The following is a 22,586-nucleotide window of genomic DNA, read 5'->3' as shown; positions in this document are numbered from 1 at the left end:
CATGTAGGTTCCCTGGAGCTGTACATTAAAATCCATGTGAGTTGTCAAAAAGGACAGTAAATACCAGTTAGAAAAAAAAAAATGCTTGGGGGTGTGTCCACAGTGAGAAAGACCAACCCCTAGTCTATCCTGATTGGCCAACAGGTCAAGAAAACAAAGAATGTACAAAAAGGGGCGTGGCTAGCCTTGAGCCATACCCGGCCCCAATCTACATTGTAACTCTTAACCAATCACGGTAGATATAGGAGTGTGGGCTGTCCTTAATTATTTTTATGAATGAAAAGAGGCAGAGCTGGGATTTATGGAGCATGATCGTACAGGGTTAAATATATAACTATATCTGAAATATATTGCACATTATATATATATATATATATATAACATTTTTTTGCTGTCATTTGTTTTATAAATAATTCAATACAGATGCACCTTTAAATAAACATTTACCTTTGAAAAGTTTACAACGAAGAAGGCTCTTAAGCCAAAACTTGCCCCTAAAAAAATAATTTCAGGTCACTCCTAAGTATCTGTCTGTCCACGACATTGTGCAGCTGAGAATTTTAAAACAAGAAAAAGCTTACTAGAAAAAATAAACCTGTATTCTTAATGGTAGACCGGTGCAGAACAGACACATTGAACGCACTGACCCTATTGAAAAACACAGAGAAACACCAGATAGGAACGGTAAGAACGGCTGTCCTTCCCTCACCTTTGCAACGAAGTAATCAACGTCAATTAAGAGCCGATTGGAAGAGAGATGTCCCGCTCATCTGAAAACAACTCAGTCAGTTCACGGCAGTAAAAATATCAGCGCCTCGGACTTCCAATCCGCTTTTAAAACAGTGATTTAATTGCTATTGGTTGGTACGTCATTGTAAAGGTGAGGGAAGGACGACGTGCCTTGTTTTGAAATCCACGCATTAATGAATGGATTGTGAATATAAATACTTCCTGAAGGCAAGTGCCAGTATCAGCACTGCCCTAATATCACATATACATCAATATTGGAGTATACAATGTGTTTCTCTCACACACAAACACACACAGACACACGCTGGAGGACTGCCCACATACTGTGGTCAATGCACGGGTTTATAAAGTGCTATACAGAAGAGGAAATCGTCAGTAATGAAACCTTAGCCACATGCCACCTGCTCTAGGTTCTATACAGTATAGTTTACAAGCCTGGCTGTTTTCGCATCACAGTGCAGTCGCTTCCACTACAGATACTGGAGGTTCACCAAGTAGATAAGAAACTGCATCCCAGAGTCTGCCATTTTGGCTCCAGTTGCTCTCTAGTTTACACACAATTTTGACTCTAAGGTAGAGCTAAAATGGCACCTGTTTCCTACCCTTTTCTATATAGTAAAGCCCACCCACCGATCGCAGGCCAAATCCTTTTTAAATACCCCTCTCCTCGCCTTTCGCGCTCCCATATTTTTGCATAGCGTAAGTGATCACTTTTCTGCATATTATATCAAAGTTGTCACAATCTCTCTGTCTCTGTGACTAATTATCTACCTGGAAGAAAACTGGGGGAGGTTTAAACAAGAACTCCTTTTGTTTAATGAAGCAGTGTGGAGTAGTGGTTAGGGCTCTGGACTCTTGACCGGAGGGTCGTGGGTTCAATCCCAGGTGGGGGGACACTGCTGCTGTACCCTTGAGCAAGGTACTTTACCTAGATTGCTCCAGTAAAAACCCAGCTGTATAAATGGGGAATTGTATGTAAAAATAATGTGATATCTTGTAGCAATTGTAAGTCACCCTGGATAAGGGCGTCTGCTAAGAAATAAATAATAATAATAATAATAATAATGAAGAGCGAAGTAACAATTCCACCCACCAGAGGGCGCCAGCGCTTCACCTAAAGACAGTGTCAGATTGCAATAACAGTGTATATGGTTAACCATACAAGAGGGGTCTCCAACCCTGGCCCTGAGGGGCCCCTATCCGGCTGGTTTTATAGATGTCTTTACATCATCAATGGCTAAAGATCTGGACACCTGTTAATTTTGACTAATTAAGCCAATAACTGGTTCGATTGGTTGAAACGAAAACCAGCAGTCCCAGTAATCGAAGGTACAAAGACCAGGGGGGGTGGGGGGCGGAGGCGGGGATTTGATGGTCAGATCTGTCCTCCCCTCTCAAGGATAGTTCACGATCTTTAACAGTGTTAAAACATTCCAAAATCTCACCGCTGTACCTTTTGTTATGTAAGCCTCAAATGTGGAGGTTCGAAAGAAACACATGGTATAGCTAAGTCTGTTTTTTTTTTTCCCACGGTTATCACAGAGTTCCAGGGAATGTACCCCGCTGCTGTGTAATATGCATCTCCCCAAAAGAATCGTGTAAATATACATATTTTTTTTTATCACTTAAAAATAAATACAGATGTCAGGACTGCCCAGTCCCTGACCACATTCCGGCGCCTCCTTAAGACTCACCTCTTCAAACAGCACCTGTAGAACTCCTCTGTTGTATCCTGGGACACTATCACCCTTCATTTAAATATGCTTTATTTTGCTCTTATCTGCCCCCTATTTTACTGCATTTAATCCTGTACCTCAGAATATTGTAATCTGCCAAGTGTTTAATCTGTAGTATTTTGTACTTAATCATATCCTGATGTAACTATCACTATTATCTGCTGTATTATTGAATTGTGGTTTGTCACACTTGAACAAAAGTTATTGTATTTCTTGCTCTTATTGTATTACTTGTATTGTAACACTTGAATGTATTTGCTTGCGATTGTAAGTCGCCCTGGATAAGGGCGTCTGCTAAGAAATAAATAATAATAATAATAAATAATAAATACAGCAAGGGTTTGTCTGTTTGACGCGCTGCCTGTCGCGCTGCATTCAGGAACCTGGCGGCCGGTTTAGTTTGCTTCCTTCCAGTGAATGATTGAACCCACGCTGCGTAGAGCACTCCAGACCTCGATGGCAAACGGTAGTGCTGTTAATATCTTTGAAAGCATTTTGGAAGCAACCATCACTTTGAATTAGGGGTACTCAAATCTGACCCCTGGTCTTTGTTCCAAGCAGGTCCCAGAGCTGAGGCCAAAAGTTTAGCATCACCTAGAATTTAAGGATTGAGACATAATTAAAATATATATATTTATATATATATATATATATATATATATATAAAAAGTCTACCGAAAGCCATAATCGTGGTACAGTAGTATTTCAGGTATTTCAGGAAAACTACAAAGCGGTGTGCGATTCAATATGTTAACGTCACATTATTCAGCAGGTTTCATTTCACTTCATGAAGCAAAATTATATAGGATGATGATGCAAAACTTTTGGCCAAACCTTACTTAACTGCCTCTCAGCAGGTTGAATTAACAAACAGAACCTGCTTGGAGTAAAAACCTGGACTGGACTGGACTGGAACTCGAGGGATAGAATTGAATACCGCGGCTTTCAATAGTTCAAGAGAGAGACTGACTGTGGATCTCAAAGAGACGTACAGAGCTCAGGAACCCTGCGCTACAGATCCCTCACGTGGGATGTCTTCAGAGAAGCAGGCAGGTCCCTGACTTGCTCTCCGTTGGGGGTACGTAGTCGTAGCGGAGGTCGTTGGGGGTGCTCCCCTTGGCTCCCCAGGCGTTCAGCTCCCCGAAGACCCCCGTCTCCACCATCTCCTCCTGCCAGGGGATGGGGATGTTCCCCGAAGAGAAGTCCTCGTAGAACTCCTTGTCTTTGTCGTCCAGCACCACGCCCTTGATGGTGGAGAAGGCCCCCACGTCGCTGATGTCCTTCGCGTAAACCATCTTGGGGTCCGGAACGAAGGGGGGGTCCATGAGACCTGAGGGGAACACAGACAGGGATCAGTTTCCCCTAGAGACAGCGATACAGCACAGGGACAGCGTGGTAAAGCACAGAGAGGTCTGGTAAAGCATAGGGAAGCATTGTAAAGCACAGAGAGGTCTGGTAAAGCATAGGGAAGCATTGTAAAGCACAGAGAGGTATGGTAAAGCATAGGGAAGGATTGTAAAGCACAGAGAGGTCTGGTAAAGCATAGGGAAGCATTGTAAAGCACAGAGAGGTGTGGTAAAGCACAGGGAAGCATTGTAAAGCACAGAGAGGTCTGGTAAAGCATAGGGATGCATTGTAAAGCACAGAGAGGTGTGGTAAAGCATAGGGAAGCATTGTAAAGCACAGAGAGGTCTGGTAAAGCATAGGGAAGCATTGTAAAGCACAGAGAGGTGTGGTAAAGCATAGGGAAGCATTGTAAAGCACAGAGAGGTCTGGTAAAGCATAGGGAAGCATTGTAAAGCACAGAGAGGTCTGGTAAAGCATAGGGAAGCATTGTAAAGCACAGAGAGGTCTGGTAAAGCATAGGGATGCATTGTAAAGCACAGAGAGGTGTGGTAAAGCATATGGAAGCATTGTAAAGCACAGAGAGGTCTGGTAAAGCATAGGGATGCATTGTAATACACCCTGCCAGTACCTGCTTCGAGTCGACCCCAGTTGAGTGTCTTGAAGTAGGGGTGGTCCTTGAGCTCCACACACTGGTTGTCCTTGAAGCCCAGGCGTTTGGCAGGGTCCTTCTCCATCAGAGCCTCACACAGGAGCTTGCAGTCGCTGCTGAACGTCTCCGGGTACGAGACGGGATCGTTCAGGATGCGCCGAGTCACCTCCTTGTTTTCTACCTGCCGAGACGCACGCACACACACAGATACACACACGCACACACACACACACACACGCACGCACGCACGCACGCACACGCACGCACGCACACACACGCACGCACACACAGACACACACGCATGCACACACACACGCACACGCACACACACACACACACACACACGCACAGACACACAAGCACGCACAGAGACACACACACACACGCACACACACAGTTTGTTAACCTCAGCACCTCGGTGAAAGTGTAACAGGATAAACATCACTCCTACTTTCTGAAGGAGACGAAACTTCTGTTCATTTAACAAAACTAGAACTGAACAGCTAAGTTCTATATTTGCAGGTCGCTTCCGCAGTCTGTTTAGGAGAATTCTGATGACGACGCGGCTGCAGAACACGGTGAATCCGTGGAAGACTTCCAATTCCGCGGGAGCCTGAAAATTCAGCGATTTCCCGGGAATTCCGTTATCCGCAGATTCGGACTGCAAATTTTTTTTACATTAATAACTCATCTTGCAGAGGCCCAATGAGACCCCCCCCCCCCCCCCCCGCCCCCCCCCCCCCCCTCCTCGTAGAGTCTCCTGAACCCCAGGTTCAGTGTGGGGGCCCCTAGGGACGCACCTTCTCTCCTCGACTCCTGAACGGGCCCTTGGCTGCGATCATCTCGTACAGGGTGACCCCCAGAGTGAAGTAATCCACGCTGTAGTCATAGGCTTCATTCTTCAACAGCTCCGGAGCCATGAAACCTGAACACAGACCAGAGGGGCACTGAGCACACTGACACACTGACCACACAATACACACAATACACACGATACAAACCAGAGGGGCACTGAGCACACTGACACACTGAACACACAATACACACAATACACACTGACACACACGATACAAACCAGAGGAGCATTGAGCACACTGACACACTGAACACACAATACACACAATACACACTGACACACACGATACAAACCAGAGGAGCATTGAGCACACTGACACACTGAACACACAATACACACAATACACACTGACACACACGATACAAACCAGAGGAGCATTGAACACACTGACACACTGAACACACAATACACACAATACACACTGACACACTGAACACACAATACACACAATACACACTGACACACTGAACACACAATACACACAATACACACTGACACACTGAACACACAATACACACAATACACACTGACACACTGAACACACTGAACACACAATACACACAATACATACAGTGCTGGCCACCCATGCTTTAATCAAAGACTTACTGAGTGGATTTCTGCTAAACTCTATCATTCTATCTTAAAACACTGTTTTGGGAAACTGGTACGAATTAAAATAGCTTGCTAGCTAGCACCCTGCCAAGGGCTGGCAGTGCTTTGTCAAACTGGCATCAGTCTTGCAGCAATAAGGAAACGACTGTGGATTTTCCTGGAGCCTTTTTCCAGCCGACAAATTGACAAACTGCGCTGCCGTGCTGACCTGGTGTGCCTGCGTAGCCTTTCGTCTTGTCCTGTCCTTCCGGTAGCTCTGTGGCCAGACCCAAGTCTGAGATCCGCACGTGTCCTGGGACAAGCACAGAGAGGTGTGGTAAAGCATAGGGAAGCATTGTAAAGCACAGAGAGGCGTGGTAAAGCATAGGGAAGCATTGTAAAGCACAGAGAGGCGTAGTAAAGCATAGGGAAGCATTGTAAAGCACAGAGAGGTCTGGTAAAGCATAGGGAAGCATTGTAAAGCACAGAGAGGTCTGGTAAAGCACAGGGAAGCATTGTAAAGCACAGAGAGGTATGGTAAAGCATAGGGAAGCATTGTAAAGCACAGAGAGGTCTGGTAAAGCATAAGGAAGCATTGTAAAGCACACAGAGGTCTGGTAAAGCATAGGGAAGCATTGTAAAGCACAGAGAGGTCTGGTAAAGCATAGGGAAGCATTGTAAAGCACAGAGAGGTCTGGTAAAGCATATGGAAGCATTGTAAAGCACAGAGAGGTGTGGTAAAGCATAGGGAAGCATTGTAAAGCACAGAGAGGTCTGGTAAAGCATAGGGAAGCATTGTAAAGCACAGAGAGGTCTGGTAAAGCATAGGGAAGCATTGTAAAGCACAGAGAGGTGTGGTAAAGCATAGGGAAGCATTGTAAAGCACAGAGAGGTCTGGTAAAGCATAGGGAAGCATTGTAAAGCACAGAGAGGTCTGGTAAAGCACAGGGAAGCATTGTAAAGCACAGAGAGGTCTGGTAAAGCATATTAAAAACAGAGTAAACTAACCCTTATAAGAGTTTCCCATAGTAAAAGCAAAGCAAATTGTAATAATGCATGGCTTCCAACTCAGAAAACAGGATACAGAGGAATTGATAAACTATATGAACATAATTTAGATATTTTATTTAACATCATGCAATCAAAGAAACTACAACATGGTATCGCAAAAAGTGTACCGGAAGCTATAATAGTGGTGCAGTAGTGTTTAGATAGGGCTAGGGTTGGAGCTGGAGCTAGGGTTAGGGTTAGGGTTAGGGTTAGGGTTAGGGTTAGGGTTAGGGTTAGGGTTAGGGTTGGGGTTAGGGTTAGGGTTAGGGTTAGGGTTAGGGTTAGGGTTAGGGTTAGGGTTAGGGTTAGGGTTAGGGTTAGGGTTAGGGTTGGGGTTGGGGTTGGGGTTAGGGTTAGGGTTAGGGTTAGGGTTAGGGTTAGGGTTAGGGTTAGGGTTGGGGTTAGGGTTAGGGTTAGGGTTAGGGTTAGGGTTAGGGTTGGGGTTGGGGTTAGGGTTAGGGTTAGGGTTAGGGTTAGGGTTAGGGTTAGGGTTAGGGTTAGGGTTAGGGTTAGGGTTGGTCTCAGTATTGAATGGGTGGCTCACCCGCATCATCCAGCAGCACATTCTCTGGTTTCAGGTCCCTGTAGATGATCCTGTGCTGGTGCAGATGCTCCAGCCCACAGATGATCTGGGCCGTGTAGAAACAGGCCCGGTCCTCCCCGAAACCAGGGTTCTTCTCATCCACATTGTAAACATGAAACCTGCCACGTAAAAAAAACCAAAAAGAAACACGTGACTCAACCCAGTGTGACAGGGCAGAGGCTGGGCTCGAACCGGCGACCTCCCCCTCCTCTCTCGCTCTACCCCTCTCCCTCTCACCCCTCTCTCTCTCTCTCCCCCCTCTCCCTCTCCCCCCTCTCTCTCCCTCTCTCTTCCCCTCTCTCTCCCCCTCTCCCTCTCACCCCTCTCTCTCTCCCCTTCTCCCCCTCTCCCCCTCACCCCTCTCTCTCTCTCCCCCTCTCGCTCTCCCTCTCCCCCCCTCTCTCTCCCTCCCCCCTCTCTCCCCCTCTATCTCTCCCCCTCTCCCCCCCTCTCTCCCCCTCACCCCTCTCCCTCTCTCCCCCACTCCCCCCTCTCCCTCTCCCCCCTCACCCCTCTCCCTCTCTCCCCCTCTCCCCTCTCTCTCCTCTCACTCTCCCCCTTCTCCCCCCTCTCTCTCTCTCTTGATTGAAAGTGATTTCATTATCACAGCTCAGCACAGCCAGCACAAGCCCATCTGATGCCATGCAGCCTCAGTTTAAAGCAAACATGCCAGTAACATGCATCCCCCAAAAAACGACAACCATGCGTCTTGCTGTCTGGTTCATGATGAGACTGTATAATGCGCTGGTGAGACCGAACTTAACTACAAAGCACTGTGTCCAATTCTGAACTTCAGGACTGAACGTGAATGAACAATCACAGGTTCACAATCACAATCTGCAAAGTGATTTCGCAGTTATACGCATGCAAGCGTGATCTGCAGACGGGCGGATGTACGGACAGACTTGCCCCCCCCCCCCACCCACCATAACCCCAGAATCTGACAGCCTCGATCAGCGAAACAATGTTTCCTGGCAATCGGGTAAGCGGTTCTGCAGATACCTGAAGTGTGACCAAGGCGCGCTAGTAGCCTGAAATTACGATCTCTCCCATACCTGAGGTCGCCCCCGTTCATGATGGTCATCACAAGGCAGAGGTCAAGCTTGGTCTGGAAAGCGTACGCCAGGGTCACAATGAACCGACTGTGGACCTTCGCCAGGATTCGCTTCTCCACGATGGCTCCCTGCAAGACACACTTAGGCATCAGCTGCAGAACAGTCGTAGTCCATAGAACTACCACCGCTCTCATTACTGAAGACTACAACTCCCAGAATTCCACGCCACTTCCCAGACCACGTTAATGGATCACAGCCAACACAACCGTCTATTTTTAAAACCATGTTTCAATCATAGCCCCTAGTCTTTCACAGTAAAAATAACTACAAAGCCTTGCCAGCTTTCTAGTCCCCTCACGCTGATCTGCTGATGAGTGACAGGAGCACCGTCCAATCCTGTAATGGCTGTGGGGGCAGCCGGCCAATCACGTACAGCCCTGGAGCTGCCCGTTCTGCTGTTGGCGGATTAGGAAACGCTGAGAGCCAACCTGTTTTTAATCCTCCTAACAGGAAAGTCTGAGAGTGTGCAACTGGGATTTGAGGGATCTGAAGGCTTGATATCGTTTATCGTATTAGACTTTCAGATGTCATTTTTTTTATTACGTCCCTCTTAATATTTTGTGGTTATTCTGAGTTGAATATTGAGAGTTTCTCTAAATCTGACTTTACCTGCTTTTGACCTGCTTTGAGCTTGTCTGGAGATTTCTAAATGCTGAGCCGGTGAAAACTCAAGTCTTGCAAAACCAATGGGAATAATAGATTCATTATGACATCGAACATTCTGTTTCTATGGTAACGGAAACCATGGCAGCCAGCGAACACTTAGAAACGTATTATAAATAATGAGTAGATTAGAAAGGTTTGGGAACGAGAAAAAGGCCATTCAGCCAATCAAGGCCCGTCACTCGTTAGCACACCATTCTCCTCTACTGATTAAAAGCACAGAATCTCGACTTTTTTTAAACTCTCCCAGTGTTTTAGAGACTTCGTCTTGTCGGCTAGTCCATGCATTTATAACTCTGTGTGTAAAAAAAAAAAAAAACTGCTTCCTGCCTTCTGTCCTAAACGCTAGTTGGCTTCCATTTATGCTCTCCTGTTCTTCACTCGCTGCTAAAGTTTCAGTTGTGTTTTGGGTTGACTTTATCTAGACCCCTTATGATTCTAGAGTCAGCCTTGTTCGCCCTTCTCGTTACCTTCTCCAGAGCAACGATAATAATAATAACAATAATAATAATAATAATAATAATAATAATAATAATAATAATAATAAATTAATTAATTATATCCTGATGTAACTACCACTGACATTGTTATCTGCTCCGTTATTGAATCGTATTTTGTCATATACTTGTATTTGCTAGAACCGAAGTCATTGTATTTTTTATCTTGCTCTTATTGTATTAATACTTGTACTGTGATTCTTGAAATGTATTTTTGTTTACGATTGTAAATCGCCCTGGATAAGGGCGTCTGCTACGAAATAAATAATAATAATAATAATAATCTAATGAGAACCCCCATCCCAGGTAGTATGACCCGATGCACAGAGGAAGCTCCCCCTCTCGTCCCTGTGCGTTGGGCCGCTCCAGGTTAATCTCCATTGCCCTCTAATTCCCTGACGAGATGCAGATCAATTAGTTTGGACACGGCTCTGCCTCCCGCCTGCCTGTGGTTTCGACCCTGAGCAGCTTTTCAGAGTTTTTTAAAAAGCCCCAAGCCTCTTTGCCTTGAGTAAATCGGTCCTGATTAGCGCCGGCTAATTCACTGCACTTAAATAACTCAGACAATCTCCTTCCTCTCTCTCTCTCTCTCCCTCCCTCCCTCCCTCTCTCTCTCTCTCCAGATCCCCCTGGTAAAAATACATCTCTTACTTTAAACGTATTTAACCCTGGCGCACACAAGCCCCACACATGCTGTGAAAGTGGGATGCTGACGCGGGGAGGTAATTGAAAAAAGCAAACACAATGTTGCCAAAACCGCGCTGCCGTTAACAAGAGATCAGGTTTGCAATCCAGTGATTACTGGCTCCCTGAACCCCAGAGATGAGACCGTCCTCCCACACAATGCACACTGGGGTTCAGTGGAAAACAAACAGGCACCGGATCTAATCATTTAGGATTTTTGTTTCCAGAGCATATCTTAAGCATAACGGTTAGGCGGCTTTTTTGATGGATTCTTGGAAAATTTTACTTAGTATGTTAAGGAGCCCTTATGAAAATGTACAGTATTTTATGCAGTTTTCCCCCATGCTTTTCCATGGTTATGCTATGCATTTACCTCTCTGTGCTTTACAATGCTTCCCTATGCTTTACCCAGACCTCTCTGTGCCTTACAGTGCTTCCCTATGCTTTACGAGACCTCTCTGTGCTTTACAATGCTTCCCTATGCTTTACCAGACCTCTCTGTGCTTTACAATGCTTCCCTATGCTTTACCACACCTCTCTGTGCTTTACAATGCTTCCCTATGCTTTACCACACCTCTCTGTGCTTTACAATGCTTCCCTATGCTTTACCACACCTCTCTATGCTTTACAATGCTTGCCTATGCTTTACCACACCTCCCTGTACTTTACAATGCTTCCCTATGCTTTACCATACCTCTCTGTGCTTTACATTGCTTCCCTATGCTTTACCACACCTCTCTGTGCTTTACAATGCTTCCCTATGCTTTACCAGACCTCTCTATGCTTTACCATGCGTTCGCTGTGCTGTATTACACTGTGCTGTGCTTTCACCAGTCGTACCTCGTAGCCGTTGCGTTTCTTCAGCCTCTTCTTGTTCAGCTTCTTGTTGGCGTACATCTTGCCGGTTGCCTTCATCTGGCAGGCGTGGACCTCGCCGAAGCCGCCCTTCCCCAAGACGCGGAAATCCATGAACCACTCCTCCGCCACGGACTGCCCCTCCAGCCACTTGAACTGCAGGAACCGCAGGAAGAACAGGCTGCCCTTGTAAGCCTCCAGAGCCTTCTCCTCCAGGTGCTTGAGCAGCTGCTGCTCCGTCTCCTTGAACAGGTCTCCTCGGCTGTGCTTGTGGTCCTCCCTGACCCGGCTCACCGCCTTCTCCTCCAGGAAGCTGCAGAAGGTCTTGGAGGCCGAGTCGTAGAACTTGTTGACCATCTTCTGGGCCTTCTGGGGCCGGTCCTTCTCCTCGGACGTGGTGTAGTCCTCGATCTTCTTCCAGAGCTCCGCGGCCGTCTTGAAGGCTTCTTCCCCCTCCAGGTACTGCTGGAAGAGCCTCTTGCCGATGGGCTGCTTGACGCACATGGAATCGAAGGTCTGGTCCACCGTGTCCTTCAGGTGCCCGCACTGCGTGATGTGCGGCAGCTTCAGCTTGGCCCGCATCTTCTTGTCGCGCATGGTGGCCGCCGCGTTGCCGTCCACGCTCCCGCGAGCCGCCACGTAGGCCGAATTGGCCACCACGGTCTCCAGGCCACCGATGTCCATCTTGAAGCTGTGTGGTTACTGCAGGGGAGAGAGGAGGCAGTGATCGACTGTAGTCCCAGGAAGACTAGAAGAGGCCGAGTCAAGCAGACCAGCGTTTGGGCTCTAGCGCCTTCATCAGCGTTATTGAAACTATAAGAGACTGAGGCAAACAGACCAGCATTTGGGCTCCAGTGCCTTCATTAGTGTTATTGAAACTAAACTGCATCAAGCAGACCAGCGTTTGGGCTCTAGTGCCTTCATCAGTGTTATTGAAACTATAAGAGACTGAGTCAAGCAGGCCAGCGTTTGGGCTCCAGTGCCTTCATCAGTGTTATTGAAACTAGAAGAGACTGAGTCAAGCAGACCAGCGTTTGGGCTCTAGTGCCTTCATGTCACACGTGGTGAACACGATAACTGCCTTGTTTGTGTGTCTGTCTTTGTATCTGTCTGTCTGTCTGTCTGCTTGTCTCTGTCTGCCTGCCTGCCGGCCTGTGTGTCTGTCTGTCTATCCGTCTGCCTGCCTGTCTGTGTGTCTGCCTGCCTGCGTGTCTGTCTGTCTGTCTGTCTGTGTCTGCATGCCTGCCTGCCTGCCTGTGTGTCTGTCTGTCTGCCTGCGTGTCTGTCTGTCTGTCTGCCTGTCTGTCTGTCTGTCTGCCTGCCTGCCTGTCTGTCTGTCTGTCTGTCTGCCTGCCTGCCTCTCAGCCTGTCTGTCTGTCACGCTCTACATGGTGTAAACACAATAACTGCTCTAATTTTGCATCACTCTTCTCCAGACTTTGATCATGCCCTACCAGCGCCCCACAGATGTCTCGGATGGGAGGCTGACCGCACTCTGATAAGCCTGTCAGGTTATAAGGAAGCTGTGCAGGTGTCTATGATTGCAACTTGCCTCTACTTACAGACTTAGGAAATCCGCACAGGGATTCCCTTAAGCGCTGCGCTCTGCCTGCCTCTGTGTCTTGGCATTACGAGACTGGATGTTCTTTGATTATCCCTGACACCCAGATCAGAGTCAAGCAGACAACTGTTCCCATCATTGGGGTATTGAGGCAAACGCCACGACTGTTTTCTATTGAGGTCAACCCAATCCCCTGAGAAACCACAGCTGGGTTTTAGAGCATTTCACAGCATTGCAGAGAATCCTCCTGGATATTCTGTGGGGCTACAGTAGTAACAATTATTTAATATTATTTGCCATTTGGACTGGATGCTGATACACTGAAAGGGCTACTGCAGCTCTGGCTAAAAGTTTCGCATCACCTAGAATTTTAGGATTGAGATGTAATTTAAAAAAAAAACAAAAACAAACTATATTAATTTAGATCTTTTATTTAACATCTGTAATCAAAGACACTACAACATGATCTCGCAAAAGTCTATACCGGAAGCCATAATGGCAGTACAGTAGTATTTCATGTTAGATTTTTGAAATGTCGCATTTTTCAATTTGTCAGTTCTTCAGTTAAGTCTACGGGAAAACTACAAAGCGGTGTGTGATTCAATATGTTAACGTGACATTATTCAGCAGGTTTCACTCGACTTCATGAAGCAACATGACATTATTCAGCAGGTTTCACTCGACTTCATGAAGCAACATTTTTGGCCACAGAGAGGTAATTTATGATGTCACAGAAACCCTAGATGGAATTATTTTCCTGTAACTCACTGAAGCCCATCTATCTATCTATCTATCTATCTATCTATCTATCTATCTATCTATCTATCTATCTATCTATCTGTCTATATATTAGGTAGGATACATAAATGAAAAAGCAAATGAAAACGTTACATTCAGTTCACTTTATATTGATCAACCCTTTACACTGTAAAAAAAAAATCGTATTTTTACTGTAAATTTATTTTAATATTGACATGGTTTTGTTTTTTTTTGTTTTTTTTTAAGTACAGTAAAAAATTGTTCAATATTAGTGTAACACACTTTTAAAAAACGATGTAGCTTTAATAATACAGACCAGAATGAATGTGCAAATACAGTTTCATTAAGTCGATATTTAGGTAAATGCACCGTAAATGCACAGGTTTGTTTTACAGTGTACTTGAAAACACTTTCAATTCAGAGCAGGAAATAGATTCATTTAAATCTAATATCAATATGAATATAGTAACAGGGGTAAGTTCTGATGTTCATACAGTAACTAATATACCCCAGCGATAAAGTGCCGATAACGAAAGGGTTAATTAATTTGTGACTCTGGTCCCCGTGTTAACTTCTTGTGAAGTTTGAGTCAGCATTTTGAATTTTAACACAAATCTGTCGAACAGTTTCAGTATCAGTGTTGACCGCATTTGAATCGCATCCTCTTATTTTTGCTCTTTGATAACCTGGCCGCATAATGTAAAGATTATGAATTACAGCCGTAATGTGGAAAACACAGACCAACGCGCAAAAATAAACACACAATTAAATAATAATACATAAATGAGTTGAAACTTACTCTATGTTGTTCTGAAGAAGGATAACAAATAAATAAACAAATAAATAAACAATGTAAAAATAAATCCAAATTCGGCGGAGGATTTTAGTCCTTTTATAGAATTTATTCTACAGTTGTTTAGTTCTTAGTTCCAGAATCGCTTCCCAGATCATACCTCCCTCTCTCTCTCTCTCTCTCTCTCTCTCAAAATCAAACTGGCTTTATTAACATGACTGGAATGATCCAATATTGCCAAAGCATTTCAACACACGTTACATAAAATAAAATACAATGTCTCAAAATCACGCTCTCCCACACACTCGCAGTCTCTCTCTCTCTCTCTCTCTCTCTCTCTCTCTCTCTCTCTCTCTCTCTCTCTCTCTCTCTCTCTCAAATTCAAACTGGCTTTATTAACATGACAGGAGTGATCCAATATTGCCAAAGCATTTCAACACACGTTACATAAAATAAAATACAATGTCTCAAAATCACGCTCTCCCACTCGCTCGCACAGCCTGCCTCTCTCTCTCTCTCTCTCCCCCCCCTCTCTCTCTCTCTCTCCCCCTCTTTCCTCCCTCCCCCCTCTCTCTCCCTCTCTCTCTCCCCATTAGCCTCTGGGATTAGATTAGAGCTCTGCATCTTTCGGAAGGAGGCTTGTCAAAGGCTGTTAGGTAAATCTCCTGGGAAGCGGCTTTAGGAAGCCTGGAGCCGCGGTACCCGACACCGCACACCCCACGCGTCGCGCCCAGCCCGACGCGCTTTCAGGACTGTTACCGAACCACCTCAACGCGGCTGCGAGGGGCTCTCATTGCGGCCGTGGAAACCGAAGAGCTCATTATCCGACCAGGGCTGTGTTTATTTATCCGAGAAATTCCACCGCCGAGAGAGAGAGAGAGAGGGAGAGAGAGAGAGAGAGGAGAGAGAGAGAGAGAGAGAGAGAGAGAGAGAGAGAGGGAGAGAGAGGGAGAGAGAGAGAGAGAGAGAGAGAGAGAGAGAGAGAGAGAGAGAGGGATCTCATTCCCAATGAGCACGTATGGGATGAACTTGAGCCTTTCCTCAGCACGGGAGTCAAGGCTGTCTATAATGAACTCCTGTGTTTTGTGAAAGAGGTAAAAGACCTTCTTAATTTTGCTGGGGGGTCGCTTTGAAAATATAGCCCAGAGTATTTAAAAAAGGCAATAATTAAGACTTTCGCGATTTCCGATTTTTTTTTTTACTGTATTTTATAACTGCTCTTATCTGTAATGTGATATTTTATAATGTGATACTAATGCAATAACTGCAAGTCTGCTAATAAATTAATAAATAAATAAATAAATAAATAAATAAATAATTATTATTATTATTATTATTATTATTATTATTATTATTATTATTATTATTAATAATAATAATAATAATAATAATAATAATAATACTGTAAGATTTATTTATGTTTTTTATTTTGTTTGATAATTCACTGATGGTGAAAAATAGAATGTTTTTAAAAAATATTCTACAATTTAGCATTTTCCTGTTTTTCCAGGTAAGCATATAAATACTTAGGAACATCTCGAGTTGGATAATTACTCCAGAGAAAATGATACAATTTAAATGCGACAACGCTATTTTCCTGCTTTCGTAAATATTATGTTTAACAGTGAATAAAATATCTTGAAACACCAATTGTTTTAGATCGAGAAATGAGTCTTTTTTTTTTTTACCATGAAAAAAAAATGCAGCGCTAACGATAAAGAAACACGTTCTCAACTCAACAGCACCCTCTGGCGGATTCACTTCACATTGCAGCAAATATTCCCTTCCAATCTTACCAAGTGTGTTAGGAAGATTAGCTTGTGGAAGTAAATCCATTGAATTAATCCATCAGCATGCTGACAAAATAGAGTGGCCGTTTGGCTTCTGTCCTTAAAGCGGTACCTTTCGGGAATATAAACAAACTGGACAGCGAACAAAGTGCTGGCAAGACTATGATATGATAAACAAGACAACAGTGGATTGGATTTTGGAGGGTAAAATTCAGCACGACTGTAGCTCAGTTCAGCTGGAAAAGGTCTGAGCTGAATTCTGTGTTTGCGAGAGGAGTCAGGCAGTTCTTAGACAGCCGTGCAGAGGGGGCCTAATCGAACTCTGCATGATCATCTTCACCTGGAAATAGAAGCAGAACAAAATTATAAGCAGGTTTGTCATTTTGCTGTCCCACAATGCACGGCTCATGCAATATTACTTATAGCACAGCCTAAATTAGCTGTGGTTTCTATGGTCCTTGGTGTCTATGCTTATGGCGCATCTATCCCCCCTTATCTGGTGGATTTCTGTGGTCATACCTTCCTCTGTCTGCGGTTTTTTGCCGAGCTTCCTGTGGATGCATTCTATGGAACTGCGCCATGCTGCCACCTTCTGGCTGGGAGGATCCGATCCTGGGTCGAGAAACGAAGGGTCAAGTCCCAGAGTCTGCCCTCACGCTTTAGATGCAAAGGCTTTGAGACCGGTCACTGGCTTCAAATTCAAATAATTACGAGGTTCAAACCTGAAGCTACACCTCGCCCCCACCGGCCGGCTCCTGCTATACCTGGGGCAAGGCAGTGGAAACAAAGGCATTTTGCCTGTGACATCATCAGAAAGAGAATCAGTGAGGGTTGCCATGGCCACAGTGATGTCACAGTCCTGACTGGTTCTTTATTTTCTTTGTGGTGTCGGTGCAGAGACCCCAGTTATACAACAGCGCCTCCTGTCTGTGAGCGTCGATCTTCACCCCTCCCCCCCCCCCCCCCCCCCCCCCCCCTTAGAGGACAGCACAGCGGGGGGCTGCGGCACATCTCCTCGAGCCAGCCCGCTTACCTTCGTCTCTCCCTGCCCCTCCCCTCCCCTCCTCCTGCTCCTCTTCCTCGGACGCTTCTCTGGTGATATGCTGGCCTTCGTCATAGTGTTTCTTCCTCTGGTGCTCAAAGCTTTGCTGTTCTGCTGGGAATTTAAAGACCAGGGTAACACTTTCCATCAAGTGTGTCTAATTACTGTGCCTTCACTTCGTACTTACACATCGTTGCAATGTTATTACGCATAGTTATAACACACAGCTGTGGGCAAAAGGTTTGCATCAGCTAGAATTTTAGGATTGAGAGATAATTTAGGATTGAGAGATAAGACGCCCTTATCCAGGGCAACTTACAATTGTTACAAGATATCACATTATTTTTACATACAATTACCCATTTATACAGTTGGGTTTTTTACTGGAGCAATCTAGGTAAAGTACCTTGCTCAAGGGTACAGCAGCAGTATCCCCCCCCCACCTGGGATTGAACCCACGACCCTCCGGTCAAGAGTCCAGAGCCCTGACCACTACTCCACACTGCTGCCCTGGTGATGGTGTGTAAACCCACGTGTATTTGCTCAGTAACTACTAGGCAAAAACACAGCAAGGTCAAGTGTTACCCAGTTCTGTATCATTGATGCATCCAGAGGTTTAAAACAATGAAGAGGTCAGTATTCACTGTGCACCACCTGTAATGAAACTCTATTGAGAGAATCATAGAATACAGCTGGGTACCAACTATATAGACCCAATGCTTTTCTTGTTTTGAACGCGTGAATTAATTGCTGCGTTTGGATTTCTTTAATACCTGCTGACAAATGCTTCTTAAAGGCGGCTATAAAGGGGAGGAAAGATGTAGTCCGGGGGGGGGGGTTGATGCAGGACTACATCCCCCAGAATGTCATGGGGTTGGAATTAGCCAGGATGGGATTAGCCAGGCATTCTGGGGGATGTAGTCCTGCATCAACCCCTGGACTACATCTTTCCTCCCCTTACTCTGCCAAACAGCAGAATGTTCCCAGTTGGTAGCTTTTTATCAATTGCAACCTCAATCCCATAATAGTTGCGCTGCCCCTTAGTGTTGCGCACATGACTCGTAGCTACGGTTACGGTTACCTGGGTTATGCGATAGAGCTCCTCCCTCTTCTTCGCTGTCTTCTTCGGTCTGTTCCTGTAGGATTCTGGGAGGGTCCACGAGCGCCATCAGCCTGTGGCACACAGAGTACAAGGACTGAACCCCTTGCAGCCTTTAATTCACTCCTGTTTTTTTTTTGGTTTGTTTGTTTAACGAGGTAAAACACCCGTTCATCCTACAGAACTGGATCCACACAGCTTCTGGGGATTTCAAGCCTTCTGAAGCGCTCTCAGTGTTTTTTTTGTTATTTTTATTTTGTACGTTTTTTTTCTCCTTTCAAAAAAAAATAGTTAATTAAAGAATTTAGGAAATGCTTTGAAAATAAGATCCAACCCCTAACCCTAACCTCAACCCTAACCCTAACCCTAACCTCAACCCTACCCCTAACCCTAACACCAACACTAATGCTTTGAATATATGGCCGTTTTTTTTTTAATCACTTAATCAGTTTGCCCTGGAGTCTGTCTCTCGTGGTTTGTGTCCCTGTGTGTGTCTCTGGAGTCTGTCTCTCGTGGTTTGCGTGCCTGTGTGTGTCTCTGGGGTCTGTCTCTCGTGGTTTGGGTGCCTGTGTGTGTCTCTGAGGTCTGTCTCTCGTGGTTTGCGTGCCTGTGTGTGTCTCTAGTCTGTCTCTCGTGGTTTGGGTGCCTGTGTGTGTCTCTGGGGTCTGTCTCTCGTGGTTTGCGTGCCCGTGTGTGTCTCTGTCCAGCTCTCCCACCTCTTAGCCAGTAGTTTAGGACTAAAGCGTCCCTGTGATCCAGACGTACTGCTCGCCGCTTCATCAAGCTCCCCATCATTCCCTCTGCAGGAAGACAACCACAGGAGGTGTTAAGCCGAGGGAACACGAAGCCACTTTTTCAGGAGCAGCGGTTTGAAACCTGGTTCCAGGAGTCCTAGTTTGAGGTTTGCTGTATCAAACCCCCCAAGTCTCCCCTGGTGTGCCGCGCAGGGGCCTGAAACCTCGTCTCCTGAAACCAAGTTCCAAGCCGCACAGGGGCTCCGTGTTCCCTCGACTTAAAACAGAGACACCTCAATGGGGATCCACATTATTTTTACATACAATTCCCCATTTATACAGTTGGGTTTTTACTGGAGCAATCTAGGTAAAGTACGTTGCTCAAGGGTACAGCAGCAGTGTCCCCCCACCTGGGATTGAACCCACAACCCTCCGGTCAAGAGTCCAGAGCCCTCACCACTACTCCACACTGCTGCCCATACTCCAGACCTGTGTGATGAAGGGCCTTATAGGCAAGCAGGAGAATTTTGAAAGCAATCCTGAGCTTTACAGGTAGCCAGTGCAATAAATAAATAAATAAATAAATAAATAAATAAATAAATAAATGGGGGTCATATATGTTAATATCTATGTAATGTAAACCTGCCTGCAAAAGGGAGTCTGCGGCTCATCGATCTTCATGGAGCCGTAATCCTTCCCGGCCGGGTGATGCGTCATCAGGATATTCATCTCGTCCCATCGCTGGCTCTTCCTCCTGGCGCGTGAAAAACATCAAAAACAATTAACGGGTGTCTCTCTTTCTCTCTCCCCCCTCTCTCACCCCCCCCCCTCTCTCACCCCTCTCTCTCACCCCCCCTCTCTCCCTCCCCTCTCTCTCTCACCCCCCTCTCCCCCCTCTCTCTCTCACCCCCCCTCTCACCCCTCTCTCTCCCCCCTCTCTCTCCCCCCTCTCTCCCTCCCCTCTCTCTCTCACCCCCCTCTCCCCCCCTCTCTCTCTCACCCCCTCTCTCTCCCCCCTCTCTCCCTCCCCTCTCTCTCTCACCCCCCTCTCTCCCACCCCCCTCTCTCTCTCTCCCCTCTCTCACCCCTCTCTCTCTCTCTGTCTCTCCCTCCCCTCTCTCTCTCTCCTCACCCCCCTTCTCTCTCCTCTCTCTCCCTCCCTCTCTCTCTCCTCTCCCTCCCTCTCTCTCCTCATCCCCCCCCTCCCTCCCTCTCTCTCTCTCTTTCTCTCCTCACCCCCCCTCTCTCTGTCCCCTCTCTCTCTCTCCCTCCCTCCCTCTCTCTGTCCCCCTCTCTCTCTCTCTCTCTCTCTCTCTCTCTCTCTCTCTCTCTCCCTCTCTCTGTCCCCTCTCTCTCTCTCTCCCTCCCTCCCTCCCTCTCTCTCTCTCTCCCCCTCTCTCTCCTCATCCCCCCTTCCTCCCTCCCTCTCTCCGCCCCCCCTCTCTCTCCTCACCTCCCCTCCTTCTCTCTGTCCCCCCTCTCTCTCTCCCCTCCCTCTCTCTGTCCGCCCTCTCTCCTCTCCTCCCTCTCCTCTCCTCTCTCTCTCTCCTCTCCTCCCTCCCCCCTCTCTCCTCTCCTCTCCTCTCCTCCCTCTCTATATATACCTCAGAGGTGTAAATGACAAGCCGAGGGGTTTAAAAAGCTTCAGAAATATGCGGACAGACCGTCCTCGAGCGCCCGTCCGTTCAACGCACAGGGCGGGACGCTGCGCGGGACGCTGCGCGCGCTACCTCGTCACGCGGCCGCTGGCCTCGGTCCCGCTCGAGCTCTGCGCGTCGCTCGAGCTTCGCTTCTTCAGAATACTCTTCTGGGGCCGGCGGGGCGAGTCCATGTTTGTTTGGCTGAAGATCCTTAAAACATCCTTTAATAGAATAAGAAGACGAGTCAATGAAAAAAAAAAGTATTTATTTATTTATTTATTTATTTATAACTTTAGTATCTCACCTCGGTTTTTTTATTTTAATTTATTTATTTGTTTGTTTAATTTTGCCAGGTCCTGTCTGATTTATCCGGCTCAATTAATTTCATTTACATGTTGCTTGTTTACTCCCCGTTTGTTTTCATTACAGTTTACTGCGGCATTACAAATGAAAAATAAATCAATCAATCAAACATGACGGACGGGTGCTGACTTCACAAACCACGCCCGCGTGTGACTGAACAAGGGGGTGGGCGGAGTTGTGGGCGGTGCTTTTTGTTGCTTACCACGCCCCTTTTACACCTGCCTGGATGTAGACTCTGCTGTGTATGGGACGCTGTCGTTGCTAGGGTAGCTAGGGTTGCTAGGGCTAATAAAGCATCAGAAATAATGACGTAATACAACGCCTTGTCATTTGAAACCAATGTTTTTAATTGTAGTATATTCAATTATGACCATGTATGCTTGAATACGGTCATCTAATATGCATATAAAAACAATAAACACCATATTATATATATATACTGACATGTATATAATATTTTTTTTTAATGACTAGCTTAGTCAACCTCTGTCCCGAGTCTGAGCTTTGAAAATCTGGTCAACCTGTTTTTATTTCAACATACAGTGTCCACACAGTCCACGCTGACGCTGCAACATAACTTCCACCCGTGGAACGCATTAGCAATCGCGTGCATTCATTTTGATCCCATTGCATGTTTTTTTTCACGCTGTGGCAGGTGTTTTCTTTTAGGTCGGGAAGGGGGGGGGGGGGAGAGAGGTGCTACAGTAAATATGACGACAACAAAATCCTGCAAAGTCATCACGCAAGACCGAATTTTCCCACACGGCTTTTACAGTTTCAAATTCAAGGTTCACTCTTAATAATCCAGCCTCTTGTTGTCTGCGGTGCGGTCGATAACCAGGCGGGACGATTTGCATTATTTGTAGAACAATTATTATTTGATCCTAAAAAAAAAAGACAGACAGACAGACAGGAGTTCGCGGTTTTTATGATACACAGATTGACAACGCCGCTACGCTGGCAACGGTATCTAAGACCGGGGAGAAAATAAATACTACAAAAGATATTAAAAGATTGATAATCGACACGGCGCTTTCATCTGTCGATGCGTCGCGCAAGAGATTGTGGGACGCACTGTACAGGAGCGCCCGGGATGTTTTGAGTATAGAGAGGGGTCGGTTTGGGCTGATTTTCGTAGTGTTTAAAATTTTAAAACCTTCTGAAGTCTGTTTCAGAGTTGCTCGGGTTCCACTGGTGAAATATTTAACTCCGGTGAAAAAAAAAATTATATAGTGTTGCGCATTATATTTACCGCAATTAAATACAGTTTAATGCAAAATACGTGATATACATTAGCTTAATTGATTTCGGAATTATTTAATTGTATATTAATATTATTAATTTCTTAGCAGACACCCTTACCCAGGGCGACTTACAATTGTATACAAAATAAAATACATATCAAGAATTACACAAATCTTCTTCAGTG

General features: G+C 45.8%; 1 protein-coding gene and 1 long non-coding RNA gene across 2 annotated transcripts; both read right to left on the bottom strand.

The window, feature by feature from the left end:
- Positions 1-2,283: 2,283 nt before the first annotated feature.
- Positions 2,284-15,008, bottom strand: LOC117967983 (rhodopsin kinase GRK1-like). Its single transcript, XM_059014481.1, has 8 exons — positions 14,496-15,008; positions 11,362-12,078; positions 8,618-8,745; positions 7,524-7,681; positions 6,159-6,242; positions 5,283-5,407; positions 4,462-4,663; positions 2,284-3,816 (listed from the first exon to the last, which is right to left on the bottom strand). Exons 2-8 carry the CDS (start codon positions 12,058-12,060, stop codon positions 3,524-3,526), a joined length of 1,689 nt encoding a protein of 562 aa, XP_058870464.1. The 5' UTR covers positions 12,061-12,078; positions 14,496-15,008; the 3' UTR covers positions 2,284-3,523.
- Positions 15,009-17,342: 2,334 nt separating this feature from the next.
- LOC131721236 (uncharacterized) lies at positions 17,343-19,754 on the bottom strand. The gene is made up of 3 exons (XR_009319900.1): positions 19,137-19,754; positions 18,403-18,494; positions 17,343-17,432 (listed from the first exon to the last, which is right to left on the bottom strand). It is a non-coding gene; the product is annotated as an uncharacterized LOC131721236 (long non-coding RNA).
- Between the last annotated feature and the right edge of the window lie 2,832 nt (positions 19,755-22,586).

Source organism: Acipenser ruthenus, chromosome 48, assembly GCF_902713425.1.
Source record: "Acipenser ruthenus chromosome 48, fAciRut3.2 maternal haplotype, whole genome shotgun sequence".
Taxonomy (NCBI): domain Eukaryota; kingdom Metazoa; phylum Chordata; class Actinopteri; order Acipenseriformes; family Acipenseridae; genus Acipenser; species Acipenser ruthenus.
This window is presented reverse-complemented; position numbering and strand designations above follow the sequence as displayed.

What these genes read in the sequence shown, in the direction of transcription:
- LOC117967983 (XM_059014481.1), bottom strand. Translation starts at nt 12,060, where the DNA reads ATGGACATCGGTGGCCTGGAGACCGTGGTGGCCAATTCGGCCTACGTG. An exon ending in ATGAACGGGGGCGACCTCAG is followed by an intron (nt 7,682 to 8,617) that starts GTATGGGAGAGA and finishes TTTACGTGGCAG; the next exon opens with GTTTCATGTTTACAATGTGG. An exon ending in AGGCTACGCAGGCACACCAG is followed by an intron (nt 5,408 to 6,158) that starts GTCAGCACGGCA and finishes GTCTGTGTTCAG; the next exon opens with GTTTCATGGCTCCGGAGCTG.